At 39.2% G+C, this 15,269-nt stretch overlaps 1 protein-coding gene across 3 annotated transcripts in view; it reads right to left on the reverse strand.

Moving 5' to 3' along the window:
* Adamts12 (ADAM metallopeptidase with thrombospondin type 1 motif 12) overlaps positions 1 to 15,269 on the reverse strand; it is a 334,703-nt gene that overhangs the window by 66,977 nt on the left and 252,457 nt on the right. For all 3 annotated transcript variants that reach the window (XM_078017184.1, XM_078017196.1, XM_078017188.1), the window contains exons 19-20: positions 10,742 to 11,845; positions 6,149 to 6,301 (exon numbers count right to left, since the gene is read on the reverse strand). In XM_078017184.1, coding sequence (XP_077873310.1) covers positions 6,149 to 6,301; positions 10,742 to 11,845 — 1,257 coding nt within the window. The remainder of the gene's footprint in view (positions 1 to 6,148; positions 6,302 to 10,741; positions 11,846 to 15,269) is intronic.

The raw sequence follows: 15,269 nt of genomic DNA on the forward strand, positions 1-15,269 counted from the left end.
ATGGAGATTTCTTGGAAAGCTGGGAATGGAACCACCATTTGACCCAGCTATTTCCCTTCTGGGTCTATTCCCTAAACACCTAAAAAGAGCATGCTACAGCGACACTGCTACATCGATGTTCATAGCAGCACTATTCACAATAGCAAGACTGTGGAACCAACCTAGATGCCCTTCAATAGACGAATGGATTAAAAAAAAATGTGGCATTTATACACAATGGAGTATTACTCTGCATTAAAAAATGACAAAATCATAGAATTTGGAGGGAAATGGATGGCATTAGAGCAGATTATGCTAAGTGAAGCTAGCCAATCCCTAAAAAACAAATGCCAAGTATCTTCTTTGATATAAGGAGAGTAACTAAGAACAAAGTAGGGAGGAAGAGCATGAGAAGAAGATTACTATTAAAGAGGGACGAGAGGTGGGAGGGAAAGGGAGAGAGAAGGGAAATTTCATGGAAATGAAAGGAGACCCTCAGGGTTATACAAAATTACATACAAGAGGAAGTGAGGGGAAAGGGAAAATAATACAAGGGGGAGGAATGAATTACAGTAGAGGGGGTAGAGAGAGAAGAGGGGAGGGGAGGGGAGGGGAGGGGGGGATAGTAGAGGATAGGAAAGGCAACAGAATACAACAGACATGAGTATGTCAATATGTAAATCAATGGAAGTGTAACTGATGTGATTCTGCAATCTGTATACGAGGTAAAAATGGGAGTTCATAACGCACTTGAATCAAAGTGTTAAATATGATATATCAAGAACTATGAAAAAATGACAAAATCATAGAATTTGGAGGGAAATGGATGGCATTAGAGCAGATTATGCTAAGTGAAGCTAGTCAATCTTTAAAAAACAAATACCAAATGACCCCTTTGATATAAGGGGAGTAAACAAGGACAGGGTAGGGGCGAAGAGCTTGAGAAGAAGATTTACATTAAACAGGGACGAGAGGTGGGAGGGAAAGGGAGTGAGAAGGGAAATCGCATGGAAATGGAAGGCAATCCTCAGGGTTATACAAAATGATATATAAGAGGAAAGGAGGGGTAAGACAAGATAATACAAATGGAAGAAATGATTTACAGTAGAAGGGGTAGAGAGAGAAAAGGGGAGGGGAGGGGAGGGGAGGGGGGATATTAGAGAATAGGACTGACAGCAGAATACATCAGTCACTAGAAAGGCAATATGTCAATCAATGGAAGGGTAACTGATGTGATACAGCAATCTGTATACGGGGTAAAGTTGGGAGTTCCTAACCCGCTTGAATCAAACTGTGAAATATGATGTATTAAGAACTATGTAATGTTTTGAACGACCAACAATAAAAAAAAAGAACTATGTAATGTTTTGAACAACCAATAAAAAAAAGAAAAATAAATAAAAATAAATAAATAAAACAAAAAATAGGAAGTGGGTAGAACTGTGGATGACACACACTTTTAATGTCAAATTCAAATTAGGATTATTCAAACTTATCTTTGTCACTTACTACATTTTTCCTATCACAAGAATCATACCCCCCCATACAAATCTTCTTGTTCTGAAATTGGCATGTGCCATGCAACTGATGTACACGTTTATTATGCCATATTTCCTTCTAACAAGCTGTAACTAAAGTTGACCATATACTCCCTACCCAATGGTTTCAATAGAATTGAGATTATGCAGCATAAACTTCATAATCAAGTATATGTTAGTGATTTAAACACCCTGAGCTTTAGTTTCCTCAGAGTGAATTATAAAGCTCTATATTGGGGGTCATAATGAAACTGTGTATCTAATGCTTCTGTGCAATGCTAGGCACATGGCAGTACTTGAGGAGTGCTGGTATCCACAGGTAGGTAAAGTCCTCTAAAGTTCATGGACACTCTGAACACCTTGTCTGCTTAGTACTGAGGAGCAAACCCTTCCCTGGCCAATGTTCCATTGATAGGACTTACTGTCACTATCACCTGTCTACCGGTCTCCTGTCCCTTCCACTACTGTCCAAGTAGCCAGAGGTCAGGAAATGCCTCATAGTCAGCTCTAACCTTCAGCTAGAGCTCACACACTTGTTCAAGGTTTGCTGGAACCTCTTTTACCATGAACAAAGTTGTTCTATAACTTTTCTTTGCTGGTAGGAATGCAGTGACTTTGAGGATTATATTTTAGATAGGGAGGTTACCAAAACCCAGCAGAATTTGATGATATGGCAAAGAGAACACCTATAAAACCACTTGGAATGTTACAGTTAATCAATATATCTGCAACTGAATAGGCAGAGAGAGGCAGAGGGAGAGGAAAACAAGGGAGGTGCCAGCCAGCAGAACTTTCCTGAGGTGGCCTGACCCCAGAGATAAACTCCCCAATCTCTTGATTAGGGTTTTACACCAGCTAGAATTCCTTGGGCTGACATTGATCTTTTCAAAGTGAAAAGTATTTCATGCATCTACTCTTTCTATGGCCCATGTAATTTCTTTTATTTACTTTAAAAATTTTTTCTAATAAGTAAGTTATATATGATAGTAGAATGTATTTTGACATAGCATACATATGTAGAGTCTAACTTCTCACTATTCTGGTTGTACATGATGTAGAATCATGTTGGTTATATAATCATATATGTACATAGGATATTTATATATGATCATTCTACATACTTTCTTATTTCCATTCCTTTCACTTTTCTACTCCAAAGTATTTCTATTCTTTCCTACCTTCCCTCCCACTTACTGTGAAGTCAGAATCCACATATAAGAGAGAACATTTAGCCTTTGGTTTTTATGGATTGGCTTATTTCACTTAGCATAAGATTCTCCAGTTCTATCTATTTACTGGCAAATGCCATAATTTTGTTCTTTTTTATGGCTGAGTAATAGTTCATGTGTATATATATACCACATTTTCCTTTTCCACTCATCTTTTGAAGGGCACCTAGTTTGGACCCATAGTTTAGCTTTTGTGAGTTGTGCTGCTATAAACATTGATGTGGCTGCATCACTATAGTATGCTGATTTTTAAGTCATCTGGGTATAAACTGAGGAGTGGGGTAGCTGGGTCAAATGGTGGCTCCATTCCAAGTTTTCTGAGGAATCTCCATACTGCTTTCCAAAGAGGTTGCACAAATTTGCAGTCCTACCAGCAATGTATGAGTGTACCTTTTCCCCCACGTCCTTGCCAACATTTATTGTTGCTTATATTCTTGATGATGGCCATTCCGATAGAAGTGAGATGAAATCTTCATTCTGTTTTAACTTGCATTTCTCTAATTGTTAGAGGTGTTGAACATTTTTCCACATATTTGTTGACTGAGAGCATTTCTTCTTCTGTGAACAGACTGTTCCAGATCCTTAGACAATTTATTGGTTGGGTTGTTTGTTTTTTGTGGTGTTTTTTGAGTTCTTTATATATCCTGGGGATTAATGCTCTATCTGAGGTGCAAGTGGCAAAAACTTTTGCCCATTCTGTAGGCTCTCTCTAACACTCTTGATTGTTTCCTTTGCTGTAAAGAAGTATTTTAGCTTGAACCCATCCCATTTATTGATTCTTGATTTAACTTCTTGTACTTTAGGAGTCTTGTTAAGGAAGGCAATTCTTAAGCAGACATGATGTAAAGCTGGGTCTACTTTTTCTTCTCTTCAGGCACAGGGTCTCTGGTCTAATGCCTATGTACTTGATGCACTTTGAGTTTTGTGCATGGTGAGAGAATGGCATTTAATTTAATTTTGATATACATGGATTTCCAGTTTTCCCAGCATCATTTGTTGAAGAGACTATTTTTTTCTCCAATGTATCATTTTTGGCACCTTTGTATAATGTGAGATAACCGTATTTATGTGGGTTTGTCTCTGTGTCTTCTATATTGTACCATTGGTCTACATGTCTGTTTTGGTGCCAACACTATGCTGTTTCTGTTACTCCAGCTCTGTAGTATAATTTAAAGTCTGATATTGTGATGCCTCCTGCTTTACTTTTGTTATTAAGGATTGCTTTGGCTACTCTGAGTCCCTTATTTTTACAAGTGAATTTCATGATTGCCTTTTCTATTTCTATGAAGAATGTCACTGGGATTTTAATAAGAATTGCATTAACTCTGTATAGCATCTTTGGTAGTATGGGCCATTTTGACAATATCAATTCTGCCTATCCAAGAGCATGAAAGATGTTTCCATCTTCTATGGTTTTCTTCAATTTCATTTTTTTCAGTGTTCTGTAGTTTTCACCATAGAGGTCTTTCACCTCTTTTGTTAGATTGATTCCCAAATATTTTATTTTTGAGGCTATTGTGATTGGGGTAGTTTTCTTAATTTCTCTTTCTGTAGATTCATCACCATGTATAGGAATGTGTTTGATTTGTAGGTGTTAATTTTATATCCTGCTATTTTGCTTAATTCTTTTATGAGTTCTGAAATTTCCTGGCAGACTTTTTTTGGTCTTCTTAATGTAGAGTCATATCATGTGCAAATAGGGATAGTTTGAGTTCTTCTTTTCCTACTCATATCCCTTTAATTTCTTTTTTCTAATTGCTCTGGATAGAGTTTCAAGGACAATGTTGAATAAAAATGGTGACAGAGGGTATCCTGGCCTTGTTCCAATTTTTAGTGGGAATGCTTTCAATTTTTCTCCATTTAGAATGATGTTTGGCCCATGCAATTTCTAAGGAAATGATTATCCCAGTGAAGCGAGAGTGGAACTTAGGAATTGACCAACATTTTGCAAGGTCAGGGATATAAAACATTTCTTGAGAATTTTCTGGATATGGAAGAGAATCTGTAGGCAAGCATCCAGTCCTTGCTGGATCCTGAGTTTGTTATGATTGGGATGAGAAAGGGAAAAGAACCTGCATATTAGTTGTAGATGGACCAATACCTATATTTTACCATTCCTGAGAGAAAAATGGCAAAGAAACAGGAACAGGGAGGTTGACAGGTATCAAAGGAGCAGGCCACTCTCTCTCTCTTCCCCCAAATCGAGACTTTACTGTACAGGAAGAGTCCTAAAGCAGACCAGTGACATCCCATGTCCCAGGTGAACCAGAGATGTCTGATGAGACACCTCATGGTCCTGTTTGGAGACACAAATAGTCCATTAGATGAAGACATTAACAGAAGATCACTAGCATCCCCAATCTCCCTGGGTAATTTTTCTTTTTCTCTTTTCCTATGTCTCAGCTGTCAAGGAGGATTGTTTCCTTGAAGAGTAGACAGGGACCTACAGGGAATCCTATATGGAGGGCATATGCACAGCTCACATTTCTGCTCTTCCTGCCTGGCCAGTGTCTGGTAGCCCCAGTGTATCTCTGGGGCCAGCTCAGCTCCAATCCTGAGTGACAGGTAGGTTGGAATTGGTTAGTGTCCCAAATCATCAAGGCTAGATAGTTGGAAAATTGACACATCCTTTTCACAAGAGACTGTCAAAACAGCTCAGTGAATTGAATAACCATAGTCATTAGCAAAGACAGAAAAAAAGCACACTTCAATACATTTTAAAAAATTTTTGTTATATATATATATATATATATATATATATATATATATATATGAATATATTAGTTGTAGATGGATGGATACCTATATTTTATTTATTTATTTTTATGGGGTGCTGAGGATTGAACCTAGTGCTTCACACAGGCTAGGCAAGTACTTTACCACTGAGCTACAACTCCAGCCCCTTGTGAATATACTTTTAAAGACCAAATTATTCTTTATGCCTTGGCTTTTTTTTTTTTTTTTCATTTTTAAGTCTGGCAGATTAAACCTGTAGGGTTGTTTTGTGAAGAGGTGCTGAGCCACAGTTTAATTATATATATGATAATATATAATTATTCTTTATACTTTCTAAATTAAAGTAATTTAGCAGTATAATGAAATAGTGCTACGTGCTGGACAAAGCAATTAGTTATACAAATTTAACTTTTAATTCTAGTTTGTTTTGTAAGAGAAAGGACATGCAGGCAAAAACAGGCGAGTTAATAAAAACTGTGCAGTTCTAAGACTTTTGGGTAACTTGAATCAGGCCCATGGTAATCCCGTGACTACCCACACATGATTTCATAAAAGAAAAGAGGCAGAGAAGAATGAAAAATGTCGAAAGGGAGGAGAGAAACTAACTTTAGCAAATACTTACAGAAGATTCCTCCACCCACCCCCGGACACAGCCTGGTAGATTACCTTGCTCCAGTTTCCCACTTTCCATCCGGCACATGGGCGAAGGTGGCATTTCTTTGCAGGGTCAGGCCTCTGGATGGCCGCACAGTCAGCGTCTATCTGGGTGCTGCACTCCACACTTCTCCAGTAAGCCCCCAACCCACAGGTGGTGGAACACTGCGGCAGGGATGGGAAAAGAGAAGACAGGCTGAGGATGGCTTCCTCAGACACGCCCATGACTGGGACCCTGTTCTAGAGGCTAAGATTGCCCACAGAACGATGCCAATAATGGGCCTCCACCCACATGAACCCATCTGAATTTCGGGTCTGAAGCCTTGAGATCAATATTAAAAAAAAAATTTCCCCCAAACTCAAAGTGGATCAAGGACCTAGGAATTAGACCCAATGCCTAATAGAGGAAAAAGTAGGCCCAAATCTTAATCATGTTGTATTAGGCCCCAACTTCCTTAACAAGACTCCTAAAGCACAAGAAATGAAATCAAGAATTTATAAATGGGATGGATTTAAACTAAAAAGCTTCTTCTCAGCAAAAGAAACAATCAATGAGGTGAAGAGAGAACCGTATTTTGGGAGCGAATCTTTACCACATGTACCTCAGATAGAGCATTAATCTCCAGGATATAGAAAGAACTCAAAAAACTTAACACTAAAAAAACCCCAAAAAACAAAAATCTAATCAATAAATGGGCTAACGGAGCTGAACAGACACTTCTCAGAAGAAAATATACATTCGATCAACATGTATAATGAAAAATGTTCAATACCTCTAGTTATTAGAGAAATTCAAATCAAAACTACTCTAGAATTTCACCTCACTCCAGTCAGAATGGCAGTTATCAAGAGTACAGACAACAATAAGTGCTGGTGAGGATGTGGGGGAAAAGGCACACATGGCTGGTGGGACTGCAAAATGGAAATTACTTCCTTGTTTAGGAATCACAAAAGCTTGATCCTGAAGAACAGCTAGGATATGAAGAGGCAGAGGGGGAGGGGGCAGAAATTCCAGTGAGGAAACAGCATGCATGAAAGCACTGTACTGGACAGATAGCAGTTTAAAGGAAACTGAGCAGTCTAGATGTGTTGAAGACAGGGAGGAGGCTGTAAGGGGAAAGGTGGATCATGTGAGGCTCTGAAGGGTGCTGATGCTAGGTGAGCATGAATTTTATCTGATTTGGTATGAAATAAGGAAACATCAGAGATTTTGTGAGCAGAAGTTCAGAACCATTCGAACAGTCCTTTTAGATTGGCAGTCTTATATCTCTTGCAATAGGGTGTATGGATAAGACTGGAGAAGGGAGAGTATGGAGGTGCCCAGACCAGCAAAGGTGCAAGGGTCGGTGTCCTAGGTAAAAGTAGGAAATGAGGGTCCTGTATTCTCAAGTACTGAGGCACCACTGGCATTATAATTCTTCTTTATAAGGAACTTCCCTGAACATTCTGGGACTTTTCTCATTCTTGACTTTCCAATATTGGAGACTGGCTGCAGCCTTTCCTTCTCATCCTAACTGCATCCCCACTCATATCCACATCCTCCTAACACCCAACTGGAAACCACTGGACCTTCATCTGACAGAGGCACTAAAGGAGGTGACAAATGATGAAGTGACACTGACTTGAAAGACTGTTTGTTTTTGTTGTTGTTGTTGTTTTTAAGCAGGACAGGCAGATTGACACCCAGGGTGATTCTGGCGTTTCTAAAGTGGTGATTGAAAGAAAGTGATCCATTACAGAGAGAGACAAAACCCAAAGACACAACTTCAGCAATGAGCAGAAACAAAAATCAGGCACAGTAAGGAACTCAAAACCCAGAGCTTCCAATCTGAGTTCTGACCCTCTCTCTACACACAAAACAGCTGAGCTCAAAACGTGCACGAAGGGAGCAGGCACCAAATGCTGTCATAAGGGAGATTCCCACAAATGTAGAACTTCAATTTCCTAATATCCTAATAACTCTGAAAAATTTTACAACAGGCCAATTCCCTTTCCCAACCAAACTGCCCAGAGTTATGGCTCCACCATTATGGCCAACTTTTTGGTGAACTGTGATATTATTATTCAGTAAGACAGTTTATTGCTGTCAAAAATCGAATGATGATATTCAAGACAAAATTATTTCTTTGTATTTTGATTTATTAAAATAAAAATGTACTGGCCTCTGGGCACATAGTCATCATGGTTGATGTCATCATTGTAGCTCAGTTTATATGGATATAGTAATATATTATTAAATCAATTCGTATTTATCAACTAATTAACATATATTAAATAGTATCAGGGTAAAATCCTTATGATACATTTAAATGAAATAACTCTACAAGTGCTCTGGGATTTGAGGATAAATGAAAAGATAAGAGGATGGGAAAGAAATAAAATTCCTGGGTCTTCCCATAGCTGCCTTTCAGTAAAACCATTGTATTAACTTATGGACTGAGAAGAGCTTGTCCAACCTTATAGTTCTAATGGAGAGAAGACCCCCTGAAGAATAACCCAATTACTGATTTGTCTCTTTGTCTAGATTCTGGAGAAACATAAGTTATTCATCCTGTAGGCTCTCTCTTCGTTGTGTTGTTTCCTTTGCTGTGCAGGAGGTTTTACATTTGTGCCATCCTATTCATAAATCCTTGCTGTGATTTCCTGATGATTGGAGTCCTATTTAGGAAGTTGTTGCCTGTGCTTATCTATTTTGTTCATTATTTCTTTCCTTCTACTGTTTGATCTTGTTTTTCTGAGAGCTTGAGATTCAACATTATGGAATAATAAAGGAAAGAAAGAATAAAAGATCAGAGCTGAAATTAATGAAATAGAGACTAAAAGATCCTTCTATACCCAGTTTCTTCAGGGTTTTTACCCAGAAGGGATGTTAAAGGCTTTATGCATCTGTTGAGAAGATCATGTGTTTTTAACCCTTGATTCTGTTTATGTGATGAATTATGTTTATTGGTTTATATATGTAGAACCATCCTTGTATTCTGGGATGAAACCATCTTCATTGTGGTATATGATCAGGGAACTGTGCGTTTTGCATCCTGCAGATGACCTCTACAACTCCACGGACCAAAGAGAAGAAAGGGGAGTAATGATATAGAATGGGGTAAAAAAAATGGGTATTAATGATAGTATACATAATGCTAAAATATATTGAAAGAATAAAAAGGGGGAGGAATAACAGAAGAGATAAAGAGAGAAAGAAGAAAACAGAAAGCGAGAGAAAGGAATAAAAATGAAAAAGAAGAGATAACAAGAAAAAATCCAATTAATTTAGAAGACCCATAAAGTTTGACAGAAATATAAAAAAAATAAGAGAAAACAAAATAAAGCAATACACACACAAAAAAAACAACAACAAAGAAAAAAGTAAAAGCACAAAACAAACAAAAAGTGATTTAATATTTCTTCTTGTTAAATTAGTTAAAATGAGGACACTTTGTTCTGGGGTTTCTAATTGTAGAACTCACCAGCTATGGAAAGGTTTGTGGGACAGAGCTACAATTTGTTCCCTCTTAACTCCAACCCAAACGGGCCAAATGTGTTGGAGCCTGCAGACTGAGCTCCACCCCTCCTGGCCCACCAGCCAGTGCTGAGGGAAAGTTGTCCACTGAAGAGCTAAATCCACCCTCCAAGACTCTATTTTTTGTACCTGGTGTCATGTTATTTTAACAAGTTCATATGCTGTACATTCAAAATTCAAATAAGTGAAAAATGGTTTTCATGCTTCAAAGGATGTCATTAGTTCTAGAAATGGAAAAAATTTGTTTTTCCATTTCTAGCCAAATTTCTGCAGCCTGAAAACAGGGGTCAACATTTTATCATCATGTTTATTTTCTTCTTTTCCTATATTTTAACTCTTCCAACAAGCCAAAGTGAAATGTTTCAATGTAAACACTTAGACAAAAAAAGAAAAAAAATCATTTATATAGTAAGCTCTGTAAAATTCTATCAGAGTTTGGTCTTAGAGTTCCATTCTAGATGTGATTACTTCACAAGTTTAAACCAAGCCTCAGTATTAGCTTTGTGATTGAAGGGCAAAGTTAGGCCCTTTCAGTTGTTCTTCACCCCAGGATCATTGTACATCATAGCTGGAGGAGACATTGGAGGTGATTACACTAGCCCTGTCATTCTGTAGATAAAAATCAGGGATATGGGGCTGGGGTTGTGGCTCAGAGGTAGAGCACTTGCCTAGCAAGTGTAAGGCCCTGGGTTCAATCCTTAGGACCACATATAAATAAATGAATAAAATAAAGGTGTTGTGTCCAACTACAACTAAAAAGTAAATATTGAAAAAAAATCAGGTATAGAAAGATGAATTTTCCATGATCTTAATACTGCCTTTCACAGATCTCCTGACTCAGTCCAGAGTTCTTTTCACTGTATCTCACCACATATGTTTCTCTCTCTCTCTCTCTCTCTCTGTGTGTGTATGTGTGTGTGTATTCTGTCTTCCATTTGAGGAGTTGGCATTGACTTGACAGCTTTCAATTTTTTCCACATTAGACTACATTTTAATGTAAGTTCATTTTAAAATTTGCACAAGAATGCGACATTGCTAGCTATTTTCCATGTATAATCAGATTAGGGATAGGAAACAGAATCTCTTACCTCACTCCAGTTTCCAACAACCCAGTATGCAGGAGTGTGGTCCCTCATGAGCTGCTTATAATTGGAGGCATTCAGCAAAAACCCCTCAGCAATCAGGCTAGACGCGTCTTCCTCCGTCAGGACTGGTTCAGAATCTTGCGTTACATTTGCGTTGCTTGGAAATTCCAGGTGGTGATTTTTTACAGACTTTTCTGAGAGTATCCCTTGAGGGAGTGGAGTGTTACTTGATTTTTCAGTGACCATCCCTTCTTCTCTGAGTGTCCCGTTTTTCAGGATACTGGGTCTTTGACTAGGTAGTGGTCCTTCTATTACTGTGCTAGAGGGAGGCTGTAAGGACTCCTCCCCGATGTGAGGTGTTGGTGGAGGTCCAAGTGGCATCTCTGTACTTTTCTCCATTGGATCATCATTTCTAGGCCCACCGACCTTACTCCACTTAACAGTATTACTTTCATCTTTGTTCTTGGGCTGTTCACTGTCATCCCCTGAGCCACTGTGAATCTCCGGTTCTGGATCTTTGGTCAAGGTACTGTAGAATGGAGTTACTTGCCAAGTCACAGCATTGCCAGAAGATAAGTCAGAACTACTTGTGGTAGCTACAAAGCCTCCCTCTGCAGTAGGACCAGTATCTGAACTAGAAGCATTTTCAACATGGGGCTGGACACTCAAAGACCAGGAAGGGAGGATGGGCTGGGAAGTGCTTCCAGTGGAAATGAGATCGTGGGAGTCCAGGTTGGTTTGGGTTGAAGTATTTGGCCACTGTTTCCCATCCAGGTCTCCCTCTTTGGAGGCTGTGGCAGGAGGAGTGCTACTGACTGCTGGAGTACTGGCGCTCATAGAGTCAGGCACGGTGGGTGTGGTAAGCACTGTAGGCGTGGGTGTGGGTGGAGGGATGGGCTTTAAGGGGTCTTGCTCAGAGGTTGGTAGATCTTTCCCATTGGAAATGGTGCCTTGGTTGGGTTTCAGAACTCTCCGGCTAGACGGACACTGCTGGAGGCCACACAGGGCTCGGCTGTTGGGTTTCCTCGTCTTGTCGCAAGGTTCATCCAGGTTCTTGGCACACGTGACACTGCGAATCCGCACTCCTCCACCACAGGAAACAGAACACTGGAAAAGAGACACAGCTGTTAGATGTTTTCATTCTCGTGGGCAGGTCTACAGCAGATGAGGACAGGCCCAGCTGTGGGTGGCTGAACTGTGCAGTTAATGTTGTCTTCAATCTCTACATTTGGTTTCTGTGCTCTTTCAGTTTCCCATGGCAATATCCACTTCCTGAAGACCAGCTGGGGCTCAGGATCAACTATTTACTTTTCACAAACTGAGAACGTAAACCATGACCTAGTCAAACTGAAATCTCTTTGAACAGTGAGTAGTGGGATCTACCAAGAATGCAATGATTTAAAGCTACCTAATTTCTTTAAGAGTGAGTTAGTAATATTATCTCTCTCGTAGGGTTGCAGTGTTATTAAATTAATATGACATGGTTACATACATAGTCTTAGGCATCTATTGTTAGTTATATTGAAACTTTTGCTTTATCTTAGAAAATAGCTATTATCATTCAGCAGTTTCTCCCAAGTACCATCATCATTTGGCTGTGGCAGATAGAATTAAAAGCTACACAATCCCCAGACTCACACATGTTGATGAATCTAAGTCCATTTGTGGAATTTAAAGACGAGAAGTTAATCAAAGGCAGGATATATCCTTTCCCAAAGAGTTGGGTCGATCCCTTAGTGTGCTGCTAATGTACACACTGGGGTGGAGGCATATTACTTCCCCAGTGTGTCCCCCAGCTTCTGTAGGGCATGCCAAACACAAGTAGCTAGATTGTCTTTTGGGGAATCCTGACAAGACATTCCTTCCTCAGAATACAGGATAAAAAACAAACGTTTACTTTATCGATCTCAGCAGCCATAAGTTGTATATAGTTACTACATAACACCAACATTTAGGTATCCATACTCTGCCTGACCACTCCATTTCCTTTTCAGTGGCATTTTAAGACAACCACCAAAAAGTTGGCATTTAAGCATGGACCACTTTCGGGCCTTTGCTGACCATTTTACATTTGCCTTGTATCCCTGACCTCAAAAAGGTTTATTAAGGATGGGACTGCATAACACTCAAAGGATTTCAAAGGACTTGATAGCTATTATTCTATGAGGCACTTGTGATATCCCTGTGAAGTTTACAAGACAAGAATGATTATTCCAGGTCCCACAAGAGAAAAGTCCAGCAACTTGCTTGGAAAGGTTGCAAGTCAGTCTTAGAGTAAGTAAAAATCAGGTTCATCCTACATCCTGTCTTTCCTGCCAAAACCTAGTGAGACACTCTGAACAAGTAGCTATCCGTGGAGTTAGCTCATTGACTTGACCAAACTTCTGACTTCTGGAAAGTAACTCAAAGGCAGGAACTATTTCTTATTCATAACTGCATTCCAGGATAGTTCTTAAGACACACTGATTACTTTGTATATATTTATTAAGTGATCGTTTGGCCTCGGGGGAAAAAAATAACAAGAATGGGAAAATTCTTACTCATGAGCTTATGCATTATTTTTAGCTTAAGTTCCTTGCCTTCTAAAGTTCTATTTTCAATTTCCTCTATATAGGAAAATAATATCAGCGTAGGAAGCTCTGTCTTTATTTTGTTTTAATGGAGCATAATCATTCACTGATATATAACAACTCTGTGAAATCAACGCCTTTGAAAAGCAGGAGATGGCTCTGAGCACAGAATGGACAGCTGAGGAAGAGGCCAACTGCAGATTAGGACTCAACCAGCAAAGCAGTGACTTGAAAATACCAACAAAATCTATAGACACCCTGCTCTAAGACTGCCTTCTCAGGACTCTTTGGTGGGAGTTGTGCTTTATGAGCAGGAGTGCATACTGTTTTTTTTTTTTTTTTTTTAGGACCAAAGTTGAGGTTACCAAACAAAGACCTGGGAGCCCACCAGCGAGAATATGTTATCTTCCAGCACTTTCCATGATTTACTTGGAGCTGGAAAGTGAGGCTGGAAATGTTTATTTTCCAGTTTTGCCACAATTTTTCCACCCTTGTGTTTCAAGTACTTTATGCTCCGTCCAGTTTAATCACTGCAAGTCTCTCTCCTCTTATTATATTCAAATCAGAACCTCTTGGATTTTCAAATTTCCACTCTATAAAAATTTACCATCCAACCAAAACTCTTCAGTGTCTGTCTGAACACATTTCCATGCTAGTTGCCTCAGGCAGCTTGGTTTGGAGACAGCTTTCTCATGAATGGGAACCTGGTTAATGCCACTTGTCCTCAAGCACCTGGCCACCCCTCTTACAGTTTTTCTTTCCAAGAAGTTATTTGAGTAGATAGCAACATAATAGAAAACTCTTTTGATTTCTCTTTTCTTTCTCTTCTTTTGCTCCCTTTGTCCACCCCCCCACCCCCTTTTTTTTCCTTTGTGGAATGAATTGTTTTAATTTGAAATATTTCAAATGACCCCCTAGGGATGTGAGAATTTAGTATATCTCTTCACAAGCATTTAGAAAAATATGTTTCCTCTGTTCTTACCTTGAACTATGGAGGGAAAAAAAAGAACTGGAAATCTTGTGAAAAATAGCTTTAATTCCCCAATGCTTGCTATGGTTTAGATATGTGGTGTCTCCCAAAAAAGCTCTTAGGTGAGACAATGTAAGAATATTCACAGACAAAATGATTATAAGAGTTTTAACTTAAAAATTGATGGATTAATCCACTATTATAGATTAGCTGGGTGGCAGGCAGGGTGAGGTTAGAGGAAGCAGTTCACTGGGGGTGTGCCCTTGGGGTTTATATTTTGTCCCTGGTGAATGGAGAGCTCTGTTTCCTTGTTGCCGTGACTTGAGCTGTTTTATTCCACCATTCCCTTCCACTATCTTCTGCCTCCTTGGGCTCAGAGCTATGGAATCAGCCATCTGTGGACTGAGACCTCTGAAACAGAGCTAAAGTACACTTTTCTTCCTTTACTTTGCTTTTGTTGGACTTTAGGTCACAGCAAAGCAAGGGTGAACTAAAACAAAGTCTCAGTATCTTCATCTGGAAATTGAGAGAAATTAGTGCCCACCTTTCAAGGCTGCTAAAAGGATGGTCTGAAAACTGTACATGATTTCTGCAAGGTGATTGGTAACTGGAAGCTATTATTGCAGCTGCTATAATAATGATGCTGATAACAACAGGGATGCTAATAGCAGAGGGGTTGGAGGTTCTCAATCTCTATTGTTCTTTTGGAGCATGGCACACAGAACTTCCTGTTGAGTGGTGAAGTAAGGGCAGGCACATGTGTATAGACACTCTGGAGACCCATGTTCCCCTCTGGCTTATTGCTGGATTTATTTATTTATTTATGATTCATATTTCTCAGGCTAACTGATGGGCATGTGGTCTTTTAACCTGCAGATTTCAAGAGCTAAACAATATTATTAAGTGTGTGACTCTGTTGAACCCCAAAGAACAAAGCAGAAATTACTAATAGCTATCTAGCTGGCTGTTCAGTTGAAATGCATTAAATTTT

The sequence above is a fragment of the Ictidomys tridecemlineatus genome, chromosome 1 (genome assembly GCF_052094955.1).
Source record: "Ictidomys tridecemlineatus isolate mIctTri1 chromosome 1, mIctTri1.hap1, whole genome shotgun sequence".
Classification (NCBI taxonomy): Eukaryota; Metazoa; Chordata; class Mammalia; order Rodentia; family Sciuridae; genus Ictidomys; species Ictidomys tridecemlineatus.